General features: G+C 51.3%; 1 protein-coding gene across 4 annotated transcripts in view; it reads right to left on the bottom strand.

The window, feature by feature from the left end:
* Positions 1-1615: 1615 nt before the first annotated feature.
* LOC123747089 (AT-rich interactive domain-containing protein 3A) overlaps positions 1616-13535 on the bottom strand; it is a 455735-nt gene continuing 443815 nt past the window's right edge. For 3 of the 4 annotated variants that reach the window (XM_069321604.1, XM_069321600.1, XM_069321602.1), the window contains 3 exons: positions 5529-5740; positions 4811-5135; positions 1616-3892 (listed from right to left, as the gene is read on the bottom strand). In XM_069321604.1, coding sequence (XP_069177705.1) covers positions 3786-3892; positions 4811-5135; positions 5529-5740 — 644 coding nt within the window. In that variant the 3' untranslated portion in view covers positions 1616-3785. The remainder of the gene's footprint in view (positions 3893-4810; positions 5136-5528; positions 5741-13535) is intronic. The other variant, XM_069321603.1, reaches the window with a different exon arrangement.

The raw sequence follows: 13535 nt of genomic DNA, 5'->3' as shown, positions 1-13535 counted from the left end.
ATGTGGAAAGTAGAGGAGTGAAGGAGCGGAGAGAAAGAGAGAAACCGACCTGGGCACCAAGAGGCACCCTTTCTATTATCTCAACATAAGTTAGAGTTCCATTGTTCAGTGCAGAGTTCAACTTAGTGCATTATGTTGGCATTATTTTTAGTGACTGGCCCAACCCAGACCTCTACAATCCTTCACCCCTTCCCCCAAACAATACCTCAACAATCCTCCCCCCTAGCGCACACCTCTCCATAGTCACCCAGACACTCTCACCTAGATCTCCAATCATACTTATCCACCCTCCCACCCAGACCTTCAAGTACCTCTATACACCTCCGCAACACAAATCTGCATGCTTCTGCATTTTCCCCATCTCTCCCCCTCTCACACTCGCCTCTAACCAAGACCTCCACCACACTCCCACATACAGTGGTACTACAAACTACCAGCATTTAAAGTACAACCCATCCTAAATTTACGGGCGCACTATAACCCGTGCTACATGGACATTTCGTTCAGAGTAGCTAAATCTAAAACAACCTAAAATGAATGTATTAACAGTAACCAAAAGCACCTGTAGGTATTATTTCAGGAGGATGCGTTGATAGATATGATGTGGAACTTGCAAGACTTTAATGTAACTGGTTTAATCATAAATCAGATTCACCGTGAATTTTATCGGGAGATATATTGGAATACTTGCTGATGTTGAAGGTCATCCATAGTCTTGCACATTCCGCTGATGGTATGATGTTCGTGTGTACCTCGGTGCTCACCTTCATTTTGTTTACAGTCTCTTACCTTGTTTTTTTTGCTTCTGAACTCCTGCAGCAGCTTATCTGACCAGTCATGTAGGTGGCTTATCTTCTATATCTTTTAGCAGTACGGGAATGTATAAAAAGTAGAGAAGCGTGTATAGAAATATTGAGAATCTAATTTTATTTTATTTTTAATCTTGCTTTGGAATGGCGCAGTATATAATTGCCATCAGAAAGGGAATTTTGATTACGCGATGCAAGGGAACGGGTAGAGGTGGTATACACTCCTGGTGCATCCACTGCGAGGATTGTATACCACTACAGTGGACGTACTGAGTAACTAGCGATACAAGAGCCAAAAAATTAATTCTGTCATAAGAATATACAGTACTCGTGAGGATAGGTTACTAGTCTGTACCGTTGGGTATATTTACCTCGGGGAAAAATATTCCATTGAGGATATATACTTATGACATGTATTTTTACTTGCAAGGAAATACATACAATCGGGAATATACAACTCTGGTGTAGGGGGTGGATAATTATTTGGCCAAGGCCAGACTATAACGGGCGCTGACTTAACAAGTCAAGTTGTTATAATTCTGTATATCATGATAGACATCTATATCTGATGATAGCTACATCTTGAGAAAATTCATGACGGTGTCCGTTTCTTCATGCATTTTTTTTGCATTTAGAATCTACTTTTTTTTTAGAATAGAAGATTTTTTTGTTTAAATGATTTCTCCTGCACGTAGTTTTGGGTCAAATGGTGTACTGAGAGTGACTCTTCAGTTACTCTGATGACCAGTTACTTCTCCTGTAGTTGCATGCACTAGTAACACTTAAGGTATAGGGAAACTGCACCGGGGTTCACTACTAACACTTTATTTAATACAATTTGTCCACTTTTAAGTAACTGCCGCTCTACTTACATAAGCTAATCGGTTATCCATGCTGGGGCGGAAGTGGAGTGGCGGACACCTTCCCCGTCAGGTGAGGGGGAAAAAAAAGATGCCTCCCTCGTCAGGTGTGAGGTGGGAAGGGATGCCTCCATCAGGAATGAAAGTGGATAGGAGAGTGATGCGTCCATCGTCTAGGGAAAGGGATAGAAGAGGTTCTCCCTTCGTCAGTTGGTGGGAAGGGAGATGTTCTCTTGCAGGAGCAACATGCTCCCGTAAGGAGCATGTTGGCGAAAAGTAATTTACAATACAACCTTAATGCTAGTGAAATTTTAGATAAATGGTAGAAGTATATCTTCAAAGAAGTCAAGGCGCTGCCCAGACATGTCTTAGTGAGATTCCACGGAGGGAGTGAGTGAAGGGGGTAAAGAGGGGGGTTTGGGCCCCCGGCTACGCTCAGGACCGGCCAGGGAGCCGCCAGACCCCCACCACGTCACCGCCGCCCCCACCAGGAATGCGTGGTGTTCCCGGCTGGTGACGGTGACCGTGGTTGCGGCCTGTAGCACGGATGGGGGCCGTGCCCGCGACGCAAGCGACACCGCAAGTGGCAGCCGCGGGCCGTGAGCACAGATGAGGATCCCTGAGTAAACTGTATACACACATACACAATCTCACATTCACACATACACTGCTCCTGCACTAGTGACCAGCTGTTTGGCACTCCTGGCACTCGTCGCGATGACCTCCCACACACGTCATCCGCCGCTCACCAGACAACTATCCTAACCACTGACTAACCGTAAGTACTTCATCCTAACAAAAATAGTCTAATATTCCAAAACTATTACATTAAAAAAACTCACAAGGGATAAAACAATTTGTATCTGGACTCTGGTTTTTAAACGACACTTGACACACAAAACGCATAAACCTGGAATTTTTTTTAATTAAACACTTCAGGTACAAAGAACATTTTTCCAAACAGGGTATAACTTGTAGATGTTTAATAGCAATATTGCATTCCACATTGTCAACACTTCCCAAAACTTGCTATGCATTTTTCTCGTCTCGTTAATCATCATAACCTTTAATGCAGTAACGAGTCTATGAATGGCTGGCAAATGCAGACTGCCTCCTGCAGCAGGCCCGTCGACAGGCCATCTAGTAAGGTCCTGTAGGCCATCGGGTCAGGTCCTGCAAGCCAGTAGGAACCTTAAACCTTTACAGTCTCAACACTCGTAATCGCACTAGTCAACACTTGTCAACCAAAAACAACACAAACAGAAACAATCAACACATTAACAGAATCATCGCGGAATCCACTGTTTTGAGGGCAGCTAATTGGCCCCGAGTGGGCGGTCATCCCGGCGAGTGGGTGGGTTGGTTGGTTGGTTGGTTTGGGCGGGTCCGTCCAAGGATGTCATGAAGAGGTGTTCCCAACCACTCTGCTGAGGAAGGCGGCCAAGGTGATTGTTGGTGCGCTGGTCCTTAGTTATTTCCTTCACCGAGCAGTGGAGGGTGCCTCGATTGACAGCTTAGGCCAAAGACGCCTCTATATAAGCTTGCCATGGCCACGTCATGGCCTGCCATGGCCACGTCATGGCCTGCCATGGCCACGTCATGGCCTGCCATGGCCACGTGTGGGCCAAGCGCGATCACCCAACTTGAGTATTACATTCATGAGATCACCACTTGGTTTTCTTACGTTACACTGACCGGACAGAAGAGAAAACAGGAATATGCCATTTGCTCTCACACTGAACATGACTGTACAATCATCACACACAAAATAATTACATAAATAAATACAAGTAACCCTGATTCAGGGTTCAGCATTATCTTTTAAGCACTACAATGACTTTATTACAAAGTAACAACAGAGTCAAATGTTGTTGCACTTGACCAAGGGTTTGAAGGTGGAGAGAGAGAGAGAGCGCACGCAAGAGTTCTCAGACGAACGCACTCGTCTGCTTCATGCATTGTCCAACGCTGCTGCTTGCTCTTTCGCCGCCCCCCAGGGTACGAAACCCCCCCTTTCCCAAGGGGGACCGGGGGACAGCCCAGTATCACCCCTTAGTGAGCCTGGATCCTCCATGATGGCGGAGTGGGGATGTGGGGTGGTCAAGCGAGGGGCATCTTAGCTGAAGCGAGCCCTGGGAGCCTGAGCGAAAAGCACTCCCTGGTACAGTATACCGTTGATCTCCATACTCACTACCAAACTCTGGTCCTGGCTCCGGCCGTCTCCTGCAACACAAGTCACTCCTTAGTAACTCAAATAAGAAAATAACTCAAATAAGGAAAATGTATATATTTTTTATGCTTTAAGCTTGCTGTCGCACCCACCTTGAAGGCACTACGGGCTCACCATAGCCCGTGCTACTTGGAACTTATTGTTTCAGGTAGCGAATCTTTAACAACAACAACCCACCTTGAGGACCCAACAACAGGTACATCTGTCATCAACAGACACGCCAGTAGCGTAACAGCAAACCAATGACGTAAAAAAAAATTGCCCTATCAGAAGCTATTATAAAAAAATATGTTCTAACATCAAGAAATACTATTCCCATAAAATTAATTATAGCATCTTGGATCCTTAAAATAGCTCAGTGTCTAGGCTTAACAAAGATTCGTGTGCGTTGAATATGTGCTGGACTGTCTTCTACAAGAGTGACTATCTTCTTGAGGTTATCTTGAGATGATTTCGGGGCTTTAGTGTCCCCGTGGCCCAGTCATCGACCAGGCCTCCACCCCCAGGAAGCAGCCCATGACAGCTGACTAAAACCCAGGTACCTATTTTACTGCTAGGTAACAGGGGCATAGGGTGAAAGAAACTCTGCCCATTATTTCTCGCCGGCGCCCGGGATCGAACCCGGGACCACAGGATCACAAGTCCAGTGTGCTGTCCGCTCGGCCGACCGGCTCCCCCTCCGGACTGCAATAACTGCTTGCATAAAGCCATTGCGGCCTTGGATCCCAGCTTTATAAACAAAATTTAGGGTAAATCAACTCGTATTAGTGTGTGTATCTTGAGTGTTTTATACTAAGTATATTGAAATGTTTGAAATTAAATAAGTGGCATTATTGTGTATAAATAATTGTGGGATTCAAAATTGTGAAACATTTCATAAAAATTACAGTGATTACAATACAAGCACTCACCCCTGGATGTGATCTTGATATTAGCACCGGGTTGACCCGGGGGCCCGGGCGTGGTGGGCGGGGGCAGACGTGGGTCGTGGGCGTCCTCATGCTGGGCGGGTCTCTTGGCCGCGGGAGGTAACGGACTCTCCTCCAGGCGGCTGCGTATATCATTGCGTAGGTCGCTGCGTAGATCGTTCCGTAGATCGTTGCGTAGGTCATTACGTAGATCATTGCGTAGATCGCTGCGAATATCGTTGCGTAGGTCTGAATTCTCCTTGACTCGCCCCGGCCGCTGCAAGCAGAACGCCTGATAACCTCGGTTATCAAGAAGCAGCGGCGCTTCCTAAGAGACGTGAGACAGGCTTAGAGGGAGCACATAAAAGGGGACACTATAGAGGGAACAAAGGAGGCATTTAAGAGGGGACACAATAGAGGGAACATAGGAGGGCACTTAAGAGAGGACCCACCACACATTTAAAACAAGATTAAATTCTAAGAAACATATAACTCAGATTTTTAAAAATTGACCCAAAAAAGCAACAAAAATATAACTGAGTTTTTTTTGTCCATTAAACAAATTAATAATTTAATTTAATTTAGAAGTACCATGGCTACGTGGCTAGGGAAGCAGAGCACACGCTAGTATTGACTTTTACCTCGAGTATTTCAGATAACGACATGCAAACGTGAGGTTCGTAAGAGCACCAGCCTCTTTCGGGTAATCGAAGATACTCACCTCGTCTTTTACTTCCAAGTTGAGTGCTTCCTTCTGCGGCGGGAAAGGAACGCCGCCCATGGGGTGGTGTGGGGGCGGGTGGAGTTTTGGTCCCTCGTCCTCGTGCTGGAAGCCTCCGCCGCCTCCAAGACCCTGGTTGTAGAGCTTCCACATGGTGAGTCTCGTGGCCTCCAGCAGCGCCTCCTGCGACCCTGGGGGGGACCCGCCCCGACCTGAGAAAGACCGAATAATTAAAACTACATTGTCTTCAACACATCTAGTCGCGTGGAACGGTGGAAGCAAAACTTAATCTTCCAGTCAAATGTTTTACGAACCCAACTAGCAATGCTTCCACTAAATCGGTCAAAGGGCAATCACAATTCGTCTAAAGAAAGATGAGTGCGTCTGCCGTAGACGACGCTGGTAATGACACGCTTCTTACCTTATCCAAACAAACATGAGCGAGTGTAAACAGACAGTAGCGCGTGTCTGGTAATGTAAACAATCTCTGGCTACATCTCTAAGGTGTCCAGACGCACATGAGCGGCCGAGAACAAACTGCACACACTTCGAATCTACATAAACAAACAGTAATAACACATCTCTAACTTGTACAAACAAGCTCTTAGCATGTGTACACAAACTGTAGCACGAGTCAACAAAGAGGACAGGCGTGCAGCAGTGTGAGGAGGGGGGGGGGGCGTGTCGGTGGCTGGTAGTAGGGGCAGCAAGAAACAACGCGAGGGCGGAGCTTATGACGCGCTTTCCCCGCCCACACACGCCCATCCCCGCCCACAAACGCCCATCGCCGCCCACTTCCATTACTGACATTTAATAACTACATGTTGGATTAATGATACACACAGACACACACACTGGAGGCTGCAAGAGGCCATGAATCACCGTCAATGCAGGATGCTGTCCGAGCCTTACTCTGCCTCTCTCCTAATGAACCATTATTTACCCCTCACACTTAACCCATGAGCCATAAAGCCTCGATCTCCGGCACTGCGCGCGCCGACGCCCACTACGACCAGGGCTGGATGGAGAATAATGTTTTTGTTTACATCTCCCGGAGAGTAATTTTCTTTGATTGACGGTACAGGTGCCACGAACTCAAAGGGGAAATGCAAACTAATATTGGATGAGTTGGCATCCCAGCCCAAGAACGCGCCCACTGTACCCTCTACACCACTGAATACAATCTTTGATATTCAAAAAATCCCTTAGCAAATGACGCAATCAATATATCTAACGAAGAAGCAAAGCACCACGACCCCTGAGTATACCCGCCTCCCAGCACTACCACGACGCCTGAGTATACCCGCCTCCCAGCACTACCACGACGCCTGAGTATACCCGCCTCCCAGCACTACCACGACGCCTGAGTATACCCGCCTCCCAGCACTACCACGACGCCTGAGTATACCCGTCTCCCAGCACTACCACGACGCCTGAGTATACCCGCCTCCCAGCACTACCACGACGCCTGAGTATACCCGTCTCCCAGCACTACCACGACGCCTGAGTATACCCGCCTCCCAGTACTACCACGACGCCTGAGTATACCCGCCTCCCAGCACTACCACGACGCCTGAGTATACCCGCCTCCCAGCACTACCACAACACAGTATACCCACCTCCCACCACAACACAGTATACCCGCCTCCCAGCACTACCCCAACACAGTATACCCGCCTCCCAGCACTACCACAACACAGTATACCCGCCTCCCACCACTACCACCAACACAGTATACTCGCCTCCCACCACTACCACCAACACAGTATACCCGCCACCCACCACTACCACAACACAGTATACCCGCCTCCCACCACTACCACCAACACAGTATACCCGCCTCCCACCACTACCACAACACATTATACCCGCCTCCCCCCCCCCACTACCACAACACATTATACCCGCCTCCCCCCCCCACTACCACAACACAGTATACCCGCCTCCCCACCACTACCACAACACAGTATACCCGCCTCCAGCACTATCACAACACAGTATACCCGCCTCCCCCCCACTACCCCAACACAGTATACCCGCCTCCCACCACTACCACAACATAGTATACCCGCCTCCCACCACTACCACAACACAATATACCCGCCTCCAGCACTACCACAACACAGTATACCCGCCTCCCACCACTACCACAACACAGTATACCCGCCTCCCACCACTACCACCAACAGAGACATGAGAGTGATCTGGTGATATATTAATGTGTCTCCGTAACTAGATAAAGAATCCGTAGTGCATTCTGACACGCTTGACAGGAATTCAACCAAGCTGTGCAAAGATTTTTTTACGTGGGACTTGTGGAAGGTCATAGGCAATATGAGGTTCTAGCTCCTGTGCCCTGCCTTACTTATAACAGAACGGTAATTGCTTTAGAATAAACCCAGATGAAAACATCTGCAGATCAACGTATGGACACGAGAAGTCTACGACTCTTCTACCAGTAAATATAAATATTGCCTGAACATACTGCCGATATTGTTCGATATGAACAATAACAGAGGCCGAAGATATTATAGTATAGGTTGTACAGGATCAACCAAACTGTAATGTCCATGTGTTCCTGCTGGCCGCGACCAGAAACGACCCCACAGATCACAGCGGTTCCCTGTCCTAAGAGAGAGAGTTGGCGGTGATAGTATTAATGGGACGCCATTAACCCACCCCATCCCTTTTGAGAGGGATCGACACCCTTTAACCGACTCCATCCCCCTGGAAAAGGGATACCCATTATTGGGCGTCTCCTAGTGTGGTCCTGTGAGAACCATCATGTGCTTTTATGACAACTAATTGTAATGCTTCTAGTGCGTCATCGTGTAAAAAGTACATCTGTTGTCACACCGGAACCACTCGCGTCAATGTAATTCCCTAAAATGACTATGGCACTCTAGTGTCATGTTTAGATATACCATGTAACCGAGGCCCTAATGTATACAATAATGGTTCAGTCATATATACGTCCCGGTATATAGTGCTACTGAACTACAGAAGCATCCAATCATGTAAGAATAGCGCACTACTTAGGTCTTACTGGGAAGACAGCAACACTCGCCAATCAATTCTGATGGACTGGTCCAGACCAGACTGCCGTCAGACCCAGTTATGCTTGTCTCCTCCGGACATCAGGTCCGGACATACAGATCTTCCTATAACCTGTTGGCTCGGACCGAAACATTGCGGCAAGAGCCGAAGACCTGGAACCTGCAACTTCTCTCTCTCATTAATCTTGTCCAAATTGATATGTAAATATGTGCCTCAACCCGGGCTCCCAGACTCCTCCAGGCTGCGGTGGAACCTTTCCAAGGCTGCAGAAGAATCCATCCATGGCTACCTCCAACCCGTCCTCTCATATTTTTTTTTTGTTATGGTCTCCAATGTACAAATTACAATTGAAATTGAAATTTACAAAGTACTATAAAAAGTAACGGTTCATAAAAATGCGTCGGTAGGTTAGGTGGGTGGCTTGGGTTCAAACGTTTCTTGTTAGCCTGAGAGTTTGTACGTTGTGGCCCATCAAGAGAACGGGAGTTGTGGTGAAGACTGTATTCGTGTCTTAAGTTTTCTCGAGGAGACAGGCATTCCTCTACTTCCGGCGGCGTCCGTTATTATCCGCAGACCCCAAGAAAACTTCGTCGACATCTGACGTCCACTTGACCAATGCCGCGGCGATAACTGATGTTCACTACAGGTTCCCGGCGCCTCACTAACACTCATATGGGGTGTAACCCTCTCATATATAACCCTCCCCCCCTCGCTGCAGTCTGGCACAGACCTCCCCCCCCTCGCTGCAGTCTGGGACAGACCTCCCCCCCTCGCTGCAGTCTGGCACAGACCTCCCCCCCACCCTCGCTGCAGTCAGGCACAGACCTCCCCCCCCTCGCTGCAGTCTGGCACAGACCTCCCCCCCCCCCTCGCTGCAGTCTGGCACAGACCTCCCCCCCCCTCGCTGCAGTCTGGCACAGACCTCCACCCCTCGCTGCAGTCTGGCACAGACCTCCCCCCCCATCGCTGCAGTCTGGCACAGACCTCCCCCCCCTCGCTGCAGTCTGGCACAGACCTCCCCCCCTCGCTGTAGTCTGGCACAGACCTCCCCCCCCTCGCTGCAGTCTGGCACAGACCTCCCCCCCTCGCTGCAGTCTGGCACAGACCTCCCTCCCCTCGCTGCAGTCTGGCACAGACCTCCCCCCCCTCGCTGCAGTCTGGCACAGACCTCCCCCCCCCTCGCTGCAGTCTGGCACAGACCTCCCCCCCTCGCTGCAGTCTGGCACAGACCTCCCCCCCCCTCGCTGTAGTCTGGCACAGACCTCCCCCCCTCGCTGCAGTCTGGCACAGACCTCCCCACCCCTCGCTGCAGTCTGACACAGACCTCCCCCCCCCTCGCTGCAGTCTGACACAGACCTCCCCCCCCCCCTCGCTGCAGTCTGGCACAGACCTCCCCCCCCCTCGCTGTAGTCTGGCACAGACCTCCCCCCCTCGCTGTAGTCTGGCAAAGACCTCCCCCCCTCGCTGTAGTCTGGCACAGACCTCCCCCCCTCGCTGCAGTCTGGCACAGACCCCCCCCCTCGCTGCAGTCTGGCACAGACCTCCCCCCCCTCGCTGTAGTCTGGCACAGACCTCCCCCCCTCGCTGCAGTCTGGCACAGACCTCCCCCCCCCCTCGCTGCAGTCTGGCACAGACCTCCCCCCCTCGCTGCAGTCTGGCACAGACCTCCCCCCCCTCGCTGCAGTCTGGCACAGACCTCCCCCCCCCTCGCTGCAGTCTGACACAGACCTCCCCCCCCCTCGCTGCAGTCTGGCACAGACCTCCCCCCCCCTCGCTGCAGTCTGGCACAGACCTCCCCCCCTCGCTGTAGTCTGGCACAGACCTCCCCCCCCTCGCTGTAGTCTGGCACAGACCACCCCCCCTCGCTGTAGTCTGACACAGACCTCCCCCCCTCGCTGTAGTCTGGCAAAGACCTCCCCCCCCTCGCTGTAGTCTGGCACAGACCTCCCCCCCTCGCTGCAGTCTGGCACAGACCCCCCCCCCTCGCTGCAGTCTGGCACAGACCTCCCCCCCCCTCGCTGTAGTCTGGCACAGACCTCCCCCCCCTCGCTGCAGTCTGGCACAGACCTCCCCCCCCTCGCTGCAGTCTGGCACAGACCTCCCCCCCTCGCTGCAGTCTGGCACAGACCTCCCCCCCCCCCCTCGCTGTAGTCTGGCACAGACCTCCCCCCCCTCGCTGCAGTCTGGCACAGGCCTCCCCCCCTCGCTGCAGTCTGGCACAGGCCTCCCCCCCCTCGCTGCAGTCTGGCACAGACCTCCCCCCCCTCGCTGCAGTCTGGCACAGACCTCCCCCCCCTCGCTGCAGTCTGGCACAGACCTCCCCCCCCTCGCTGCAGTCTGGCACAGACCTCCCCCCCTCGCTGCAGTCTGGCACAGGCTTCCCCCCCTCGCTGCAGTCTGGCACAGACCTCCCCCCCCCTCGCTGCAGTCTGGCACAGACCTCCCTCCCCCTCGCTGTATTCTCGCACAGACCTCCCCCCCCCCCTCGCTGCAGTCTGGCACAGACCTCCCCCCCTCGCTGTAGTCTGGCACAGACCTCCCCCCCCCCCCTCGCTGCAGTCTGGCACAGACCTCCCCCCCTCGCTGCAGTCTGGCAGATGAGGTCGGTCTGTAATAAGAGTATTACCATCGTTGTGACTCTGGAGGGTAACTGCTTCTTGAGGTTATCTTGAGATGATTTCGGGGCTTTACTGTCCCCGCGGCCCGGTCCTCGACCAGGTCTCCACCCCCAGGAAGCACCCCGTGACAGCTGACTAACACCCAGGTACCTATTTACTGCTAGGTAACAGGGGCATTCAGGGTGAAAGAAACTTTGCCCATTTGTTTCTGCCTCGTGCGGGAATCGAACCCGCGCCTCAGAATTACGAGTCCTGCGCGCTATCCACCAGGCTACCAGGCCCCCTTGTACGATGTACGGACAGATTTACTCAGTATTCTGGATATTCACGAAGGTTTCTGGTAACCAAATACTGATGATGACTAAATATATTTACGAGGGCGCAGGAACATCCTATTTTGAACACTCGCGATCTAAAGTCACGTTCTTGAAATGGTTTAATATGCACGAGGTTTATTTTGACTTGCACATTTTCAATGTATTTATCACGGGGCTCTTGCCTACGATGGCAGTCAATTTATTATTAGAGACAGCCCAAGTAAAGGTAGTGACGTCCTTTATTTTCAGATGTGTGAGCTAAATGTCTAATTGTCCAGCCATATTATTGTGACTTACTGTTTGAAAATTCATTTTTGTCGGTGATTTACCCTTTGAAACTCCGAGCAGCACCACTGGGATGGTCCAGTGAAACGGCACCACTGGGATCGTCCAGTGAAACGGCACCACTGGGATGGTCCAGTGAAACGGCACCACTGGGATGGTCCAGTGAAACGGCACCACTGGGATGGTCCAGTGAAACGGCACCACTGGGATGGTCCAGTGAAACGGCACCACTGGGATGGTCCAGTGAAACGGCACCACTGGGATGGTCCAGTGAAACGGCACCACTGGGATGGTCCAGTGAAACGGCACCACTGGGATGGTCCAGTGAAACGGCACCACTGGGATGGTCCAGTGAAACGGCACCACTGGGATCGTCCAGTGAAACGGCACCACTGGGATCGTCTGCTACCGTACAGTGTAACTCTTCCCCTCTAGGCAAGGTTCCACCCCCCCCCCCCCCCCCGAACACCGTGAGCGTCTTCCCAGAGACTACAACGCTGTCAAAAGATGTGATCCAACCCATCCAGTGTGTTCTTCCTCACTTAAATTTACGCAACATGTCTCAGGACTTTAAGCTAGTGTAATAACCATCTTCCTGAATAGCTAACTAGTAGTATCTTGGGTATGCTGTGGGGGAAGGATACATAGAATTTGTGCATATACACACAATATTCTTTAGATTTTTTATTAGATTTACACTCTGGGTTTTACTCCCCAAGAGGAAAAGTCAAATCGGAGGGGATAATCAAAGTCCCCCAATAATTCCCACGACACCGTAGAGTACCAAAGGGGATCGACGGTTCTTGGGAGCGCTGTAGGCAGTCAGCGCCGGGTTCCGGCTCTGCTCCTCCACAAACACCACAGTAATTGTAGGTGTATTAACAGTGAGGCTGGTGTTAACATGGCTATGGCGGCGTGAGTGTGCCCGGTGCGTCGTGTCTGCCTGACGGGTGACGCTTGTTGTATGACGGAGGATGATCATGATAGCGGGGTCATCCATCACCAGCCTAGCCCCGATATAGCCACACACCAGGTATGCCGCCCCTTCCCACATCCACCCCTCTCTCCCTCAAGCTCTTGCCCACCTTCCCTTCCTCAACATCTTCGCTTGTCTTCCATAGGACAATACCCGTCTCACTGTTGGTGGAATGACCTACTCTTCTGCAGGGGTAGAGCCACATAGAGGTGGCCGAGGCCGGTGGAGTGATGTAGGGGAATGGTAGTGCAAGGAGGGGTGGAAGGCGGGTAGAGGTGGTGGATCGTGGGGTAGGGAAGGGTTAGGGGTGTGGAATGAGGTGACGGGGCTTTTCGTTCCACCACTGTTAAATGCACCCTCCTCTCCCTTCACTAATATTAATTACCCCTACCTCGTTCCACCAACTCCACTCTCCTTTCATCAACATCATCATATTCTACAATCCTCCCTTTTAGGAGGGTGATGGTGAGGGCAGTTAAAAGATGTGAAGGACAGGGCTGCTCTCGCTCCACCATACCCCATCACCCTCCTCATTGCTCCCTCATCCCTAATCATTCTCCAGATGTCTCCACCATCCCAAACCTCTCCCCCTACATCGCTCCACGATCCCAAAAATCACCTCGCTCCACGATCCCAAACTCCCTCCAACATCCACCCTCGTCATCAGCGCACGCGCGCGATAACGTTGAGAGCGAGAGTCAATACACAACAAAGACTGGACGGGCAACAATGGCGGCGGTATAACGATGGGGCC

Source organism: Procambarus clarkii, chromosome 10 (assembly GCF_040958095.1).
Source record: "Procambarus clarkii isolate CNS0578487 chromosome 10, FALCON_Pclarkii_2.0, whole genome shotgun sequence".
NCBI lineage: Eukaryota > Metazoa > Arthropoda > Malacostraca > Decapoda > Cambaridae > Procambarus > Procambarus clarkii.
This window is presented reverse-complemented; position numbering and strand designations above follow the sequence as displayed.